Source organism: Olea europaea, chromosome 11 (assembly GCF_002742605.1).
Source record: "Olea europaea var. sylvestris chromosome 11, O_europaea_v1, whole genome shotgun sequence".
Lineage (NCBI taxonomy): Eukaryota > Viridiplantae > Streptophyta > Magnoliopsida > Lamiales > Oleaceae > Olea > Olea europaea.
Window position 1 is genome coordinate 2,496,376 of NC_036247.1, and position 7,984 is coordinate 2,504,359.

Sequence of the window (7,984 nt, forward strand, 5' to 3'; positions counted from 1 at the left end):
AGTGTTTAGTATATCCTAAGAAATTATGATAAATGTTTCCCTAGTGAGTATAATCTAGTATTTGTTTTCAATGTTTAAACAAGAACATCTCCAAAACCTTATCCCAATATGCACTTTTGATTTGTATTGCACAAGAAAAGGTTGGAAAGAAATGGTAGTATCCATTATTCTTCGATCACCCTAGCAATGGAACATGTTATTCAACATTATGCATTATATTATGTTAATAATTAGAAAGTATAATTAAAATTTAATGGTGCTTCATCCATCGAATTAACTAATCAACATTAGAGGAAATTTTAAATCTACCATGTGTATTGAACACTGTATAGCTCGTCTTATTAGACGTAATACTGTATAGTTGAAGATAGTATTGGAAAAAATAGAAGTTGCATATTGTTTATAATTTTGCTAATCGCATAGTGTGTACTAATTAAAATTTCTTGAATTAAACGTTTCTATGCCAAACTAAACCCAAAAAGTTGATTATTTTCAATTAATCTTAATGGTTGGTTTAACTGACTAGAGAAAAATCGGCTCTCAAGTTAGAACTAAGAACTAAAATAGAATTGTTTTATTCTCAATTTTAAGAAATAGAACCTACTAAATATTAACACGGTCAGAACAAAATCGATAAGTATGTGCATATCAATTCAAGTGTTTTTAGATAAAACGCACTGTTGAAATTATGGAGCCTAAGTTTTAGGCTTCACAAATTTTCATGGAGTCAGATACATTTTTTCAAAAGGAGACAACAAATGTTGAAAAAGACAATGTGTATGGAAATGTTTTGAAGCCATGCAGCCGTAATTTCTTGAAGATTTTTTGCCATGCATTTATTGAAAGGTTGCCTTTGTTGAAAATGATGGATTAGTAATTAATGAGGGTGGCAAATTTTTCACTATAAATACGAGGCCAAAGCAAGAGCAAATATAGGTGCAAAAAAGAAGTGCAAGAAAGGTGTTGAGTGAAAATACGAGAGACAGTGAGCAAAGCACAAAAGTGAGAAGTAGTTAGGCTTTAGTTTGTACAGAAAATTAACGAGAGAAAATTAAGAGATTACCTTTGTGTAGGCAAATAAAATACAGAGTGTATTTATTGTACTTTTTTTCTCTTGTTGATATAGTAAAAAAATGGGTGTGGGTTTGTGGACGTAGGTATAATTGTTGAACCACGTAAATTCTTGAGTCACTTGCACTTATTAATTTTTTGCTACATTTATTTTTTCTCAGTTTAAATTATTTTGTGTCCCACTGATCCTGACGGAATTAGTAGCGGTTTAATTCCTAACAACTGGTATCAGAGCTCCAGAATTTAAGTGGAAGCAATGGCAACAGACTAGAAGATATCTAAAATCGATAAGTTTGATGGTACAAACTTTGGATTTTGGAAGATACAAATGGATGACTATTTGTACCAGAAGGACCTGTATAAACCACTTCATGAAAAGCTAGAGGACATGACCAACGACGAGTGGGAATTGCTTGATTGAAAGGCTCTTGGCTCAATAAGGCTGACATTATCAAAGTCAATTGCTTTCAACATAAAAAATGGAAAAACAACTACATCTCTCATGGCGGCCCTGTCTAGCATGTACGAACAATCGACTGAAGCAAACGAAGTTCATTTAATCAAAAAGTTATTTACTATGAAAATGACGAAAGGCGAAAGATTTTGAGAACATCTAAATGAGTTCAATAAAGTGATGGACCAGTTAAACACGGTCGAAATCACGTTCAGTGGTGAGGTTCGAGCTTTGTTAATTCTCGGGCAACTGCCTGAGAGTTGAAATGGCACAGTTACAACAATTAGTAGCTCTGCTAGAAAGTCCAAATTGAAGTTTGAAGATGTCATGAGTATGATCCTAATCGAGGAAATACGAAGACAGACAGAAGATGTTTCCAATTCTGGAGCCGCTTTAAACATGGAAAGTAGAGGCAGAAGTTCAAACAGAAGTAAAGGGCATAACAGGTACAAGTCAAGGTTTGGTAGATCAAAATCCAGATATCCAAAGAATTTCAACAAATTAGAAGTTGTTGAATGTTGGAATTGTGGCAAGACCGGACACTACAAAAATCAGTGTCAAGTTTCCAAGAAAAAAAATGAAAACAAAACCGAGGCCAATGTCGTAGTAGAAGAATTTGATGATGCTTTGATATACTCTTTGGAAAGCAAAGCAGAATACTGGATAATAGATTCTGAAGCATCTTTTCATGCTACGTCAAACAAAGAACTCTTTACTAGTTATGAACTCGGTAATCTTGGAAAAGTATATCTTGGTGATGATCAACCTTGTGACGCAGTCGACAAAGGCAAAGTACAGATCAAGTTTAATGGATTTGTATGGAAATTGAAGGATGTCAGACACATTCCAGACTTGAGGAAGAACTTGATATCTATGGGCCAACCATCAAATGAAGGTTATGTCACAACCTTCAACGATGATATTTGGAAGTTTTCCAGGGGTGCAATGACCATAGCACGAGGCAAGAAAAGTGGTACTCTCTACACCACAACGAGTGTCTGAGGAATAATTTCAATTGCTGATTCAAATGAAGATCCAGATCTATGTCACCAAAGACCGGGGCATATGAGTCAGAAAGGACTCAAGTACATGCATGATAAAGGGAAACTATCGGGACTTCAATCTATTGATGCAAACCTATGTGAATGTTGTATCTTCGGGAAGCAAAAGAGGGTGAGTTTCAACAAGGGCGGCAGATCTCCGAAGCAAGAAAAGCTAGAGTTTGTCCACACGGATGTCTGGGGACCAGTTGCAGTTCCATCTATTGGTAGAAAGTCTTATTTTGTGACTTTCATTAATGATCATTCCAGAAAAGTATGGGTCTACTTCTTGAGACACATATTCGAAGTGTTCGAGATGTTCAAGAAGTGGAAAACTATGGTGGAGAATGAAACAAGTTTGCGAGTAAAGAAATTGACATCAAATAATGGCGAAGAGTACGAACATGCCAATGTCAAAAAGTTTTGTTACCAGAATGGTATCAAACTAGAAAGAACGTTGTCGGGAACACAGCAACAAAATGGTATGTCCGAACAAATGAATCAGACGTTGACAGAAAGAGCTAGAAGCATGCGGTTACATGCTAGTTTGCCTAAACAATTTTGGGCTGAAGCTATCAACACAGCAGCATACTTAATCAATCGCAGGCCATCAGTGCCTTTAGAGTACAGGATATCGGAGGAAGTATGGAGCGTAGAAGAAATAAAACTTTCTCATTTGAAAGTTTTTTGCTGTGTCGCATGTATACATATTAGTGATCAAGCTAGGGGTAAGCTTGACCCCAAATCACTAAAGTGTACATTCATTGGATATGATAGAGATGAATTCGGGTAGCGCTTTTAGGATGATAAGAACAAAAAGTTCATCAGAAGTTGGGATGTCATATTCAATGAAAGGGTGATGTACAAAGACAGAGATACAGTGCTGTCCAGTGACTTACATGATAATCCAACATATGTTGAGTTGGATGATACTCCAAGTAGTAGTATGTCAAAGCAAACAGAAGAGAGTCCTCAGCTACAGAAAGCTGTTGCGGAGACTTTATCAAAGCTCCAACTCCTATTCCTAGAAGATCGTCGCGACCACATGTTCCAAACAGAAAGTACATAAATTATCTGTTACTTACTGATGCCGGTGAACTTGAATGCTATGATGAGGCATGTTAGGGTGAAGATGCGATTAAGTAGGAGCTTGCAATGAAAGATGAGATAAAGTCTCTTATCTCTAATCAAACATAGGAGCTAGTTGAGTTGCCTGCAGAAAAGAAGGCTCTACATAATAAATGAGTCTATCGAGTCAAAGAGGAACATGAATGGATCAAAGAGATACAAGGCAAGATTGGTGGTCAAAGGCTTTCAACAGAAAGAAGGAATTGACTAAATAGAGATTTATTCTCCAGTAGTAAAGCTGACAACAATTCGATCAGTCTTGAGTATTGTTGCAGCAGAGGGATTGCACTTAGAGTAGTTAGATGTGAAAACTGCATTTCTCCATGGTGACCTAGAAGAGGAGATATATATGCAGCAACCAGAGGGTTTCTCAATCAAAGGAAAAGAGAAGCTTGTGTGCAAATTGAACAAAAGCTTATATGGCTTAAAACAAGCACCGAGACAGTGGTACAGGAAATTTGACGGATTTATGCAGAAAAATGGCTACTACAAGTGCAATGCTTCGAGCGTTGTTGGATAGCTGGGAAAATGATAGAAGCTGCAATGCATCTTCCATGAATATCGATAGAGTTGAGCCTTTGACAAATAATGACATGCAAATAACTGCCGATAGTGAGAGAGATAGTAAACACTCGGAATTTTCTGTAGGGGGTGCTCTAATTTCAGTCATAATAATGGTGACAATGACAAAAAATTAGAGTTTAGACTACATTCACTAGGTATACTGCCATGACCGATCAGCACCAATAGTCCACTTTGGTCGTAAGGGCTTGGAGGTGGGGGCATTGGATTTTTCCTTTAAAGCATTGAGCCATATGGACTAGCAATGTACTGCTTTTTGGCCATGCCACGCCACAAAATTTTACGCATTAAGCTTGACACGACTATATGTCTCACATCAAGCTCGATTTTTTTTCCCTTTAAGGAGTTGCCAAGTGTTACGCCTCCTCAATAAAACACAGCCATACTCCAGAGCGTCGAATCTTTCTGCAATGCAATGAAAATATAGCCTCTACTTCGAATGACAACTTGCTTGTCAAACTTTTGGTCATGCACAGTTGTTCCAACTTCAACCATAATGAAGCTGTTATATTTTCCTTTAAAACGTCCCAAAAAATGTTATTAGATAGATGAAGATGAATCTGTGAAAGTGTCTTCCGATCCTTCTGTTTCTTTTCCTCTGTTGTCCAAGTTGTTGGCATCTTGTCAATTTTCAACAACGCATCATCCAAATCCATCTGTAACAAAGCAGTTCGCATCTTCACTTGCCACAATGAAAATCTTGTATTGGGATTCAAAAATGAAATTTCATACTTCATGCCTGTCATCGATAACAGAATCCTCAAACAAAAAATCACAATAAATAGTTTTGATATATCACTTGTTGGAAAAGCGGGGAGGCAAATATGACACGATATGAAGTATTGATCACATAAACAAGAACAAGATGAAAAACGAGAAGAAAGATTGGCTGAGGAACGAAGTAATTTTATTATCAACAACCAATGGAGAGAAAAATACAATTTCAACAATACATAAACTGGAAGAAGATTCAAATATATATAGGACCAATCCAAGCTCTACAGGCATAGTTGTAGATGAAAGAGAATGCCAAAATTTTTTATATCTTGATCTATTTAAACCCAACACAAATTCCAACTCCCAGTAAAGCTTCCAAATAAAACTTCAACTAGAATTTGCCAACAGACTTCAAATAGGATTCCAAAAATATTCTAAATAGAATTCTTCTTAATGTGTACTTTAATTGGAACTCTCGATTATATTCATCAAAAAATTCGAGTCATGCCCAAATTCTAACAATCATTTCTAAAGGAAGCATACCATTACAAGACCAAAGTTGAACTCAGAACACTATGCAATCGCACTATTTCATGTAAAAACTTAAATTGATAAAAAGTAGATGTTAAGAGCTCGAAAATTAGTTGGAGAATTTTTCTGACTCTATTTGTATATATATTTTGCAGGGACAGCAATTGATCAACGTGTAGCATATGTTCTAATGCTGGTGCCTTGGTGCGGACATACATCATTTACTAGATTTTTCCCTAACCATTTGTCGTTGGTATCACCCCCACAAATGACCTCAGGAATTTATAATTAGGAGCATCATAAAGAGAGACAATATATTAATTAGCAAGGAGATTCCGATGTTTTTGTAATGATCAATTAATGTACTAATTACTTATTTAAACTTTTGTGTTTGTGGGGTGATACCAACAGCAACAAATGGTTAGGGAAAAATCTAGTAAATGATGTAACGGGTTTGTTTCTGCATTCTCGTTATCTCTTTTTATTTCCTTCTTTTATTTATATTTTTCCAAACAAAAAATGTCTTAAAATAATTTCAAGTGATAGAATAACTGTGTTAGGTATTAAATAACTTTATCTTTCGGCATAGGAGTAGTTTATTTTCATCTTAGAATATCTCCAACAATGCTCTTTATTTTAAAGAGCATAATTTTCAATTTAAAGAGAATTTTTGAAGAATTTTCAAACATGTTGTAATTGGCCTCTGCATGATGCCTCATGTATTAACTGGTCCAATTTTTGAAACCTGTGTTCACTACGTTGACACGGCACGACAGAAGTAATTCAAGGCGAAAACCTTAACTTAAGAACACAATTTTTGGAATCCACCAGATTATGAAAAAATAAACTCGCGAAATTTTATTAATATAAAAAAAAAACAATGAAATAACCCTTTATTTATAAGGGTTTACATGAAAACCTAATTTAGAATTCAAAATAAATTATATGACAAAAATAGCATTAAAACTTTAAAAGCAGTTTTCGAGTCCTAAACGAACTCGAATTGCCAAAATCCATCATATGTCACGGAGAAACGATGAGTTCTACACATTTCGTCGTTCTCTTTCCAAAATGGTACCATTCAACAATTTGTTCTACATCATCTCCTCAACTCAACATATACCAAAATAATTAGTAACACCAATTAATTTGCGAAGTTCCCAAAATGTCATCAAATTAAAGAACGCGTTTCTTTTCTATTATAGTACAAAAGTAGATTTCTTGATTTGCCGCTTGATTTCTTTTATAATTTCAGTAAGGATTCTGCCCAAAAACAAAGTGTGACAGCATTCTGCTTATCAGATTTAGTTATTATCTCAGGAATAAACCATTCATTGACAAAGACAATGAATTTTAGTTTAGTCCTCCGAGGACAATATCAAACAAAACTTGGACATAATATAATATTATTGTAAATCATGATTTTATGATAATTGATCAATTTTAGGTTGATTAATTAACTAAACAAAAGTATATCCCAGTATAGATACCGTCTATCAATTTCTTGTTGTTAACCCTAGTTTTACACGCCAATTTCTTTAACGTTTTAAAATTTCTTGATCCAAGACCATGCGAGTATATATGCTGTATACATTCACACATGCTAGGAACACCAAATTATACAGCAAGAAAAGCTCGAAATCAAGAAAATTAAAGCAATGTCGTCAAACGTCGCCGTGCTTAGTGCCCTCGACAATGCACGTACGCAGTGGTACCACGTGACTGCGATCGTTATTGCTGGAATGGGTTTTTTCACCGATGCGTATGATCTCTTCTGCATCTCGACAGTCACCAAATTGTTGGGTCGCCTCTATTACTACGACGGATCCTTGACCAAGCCGGGAAAGCTTCCTCATGACGTCAACAATTTCGTTACTGGGGTTGCGCTAGTCGGGACCTTAACCGGACAGCTGGTTTTCGGGTGGCTTGGGGATATACTTGGGAGGAAAAAGGTTTATGGGCTTACTTTGGTTCTTATGGCAGTTTGTGCTATATGCTCGGGCTTGACATTTGGGTACAGTCCTAAAGCTGTTATGACTACACTTTGCTTCTTCAGGTTCTGGCTTGGATTTGGGATTGGTGGCGATTATCCCCTCTCTGCCACGATCATGTCGGAATATGCCAACAAGAAAACCCGTGGTACATTTATAGCGGCGGTGTTCGCTATGCAAGGTGTTGGAATCATCTTTGCTGGGATGGTATCGATGATTCTATCTGGAGTATTTCTCAGGTCCTATAGGGGTAAAACTTTCTTGGAAGATGCCGTTTTGTCAGCTGAGCCCGAGGCTGATTATGTATGGCGAATTGTGCTCATGCTCGGGGCTCTTCCTGCGATTCTCACCTATTATTGGAGAATGAAAATGCCAGAAACCGGTCGGTACACGGCAATAATCGAGGGAAATGCAAAACAAGCTGCATCGGATATGGGGAGAGTCCTTGATATAGAAATTCAAGCCGAACA

General features: G+C 36.3%; 1 protein-coding gene across 1 annotated transcript in view; it reads left to right on the forward strand.

Moving 5' to 3' along the window:
- The first annotated feature begins 7,166 nt into the window (after positions 1-7,166).
- The window catches only part of LOC111402953 (inorganic phosphate transporter 1-2-like), a 6,941-nt gene continuing 6,123 nt past the window's right edge, over positions 7,167-7,984 (forward strand). The window contains exon 1 of the mRNA XM_023031284.1: positions 7,167-7,981. Coding sequence (XP_022887052.1) covers positions 7,182-7,981 — 800 coding nt within the window. The 5' untranslated portion in view covers positions 7,167-7,181. The remainder of the gene's footprint in view (positions 7,982-7,984) is intronic.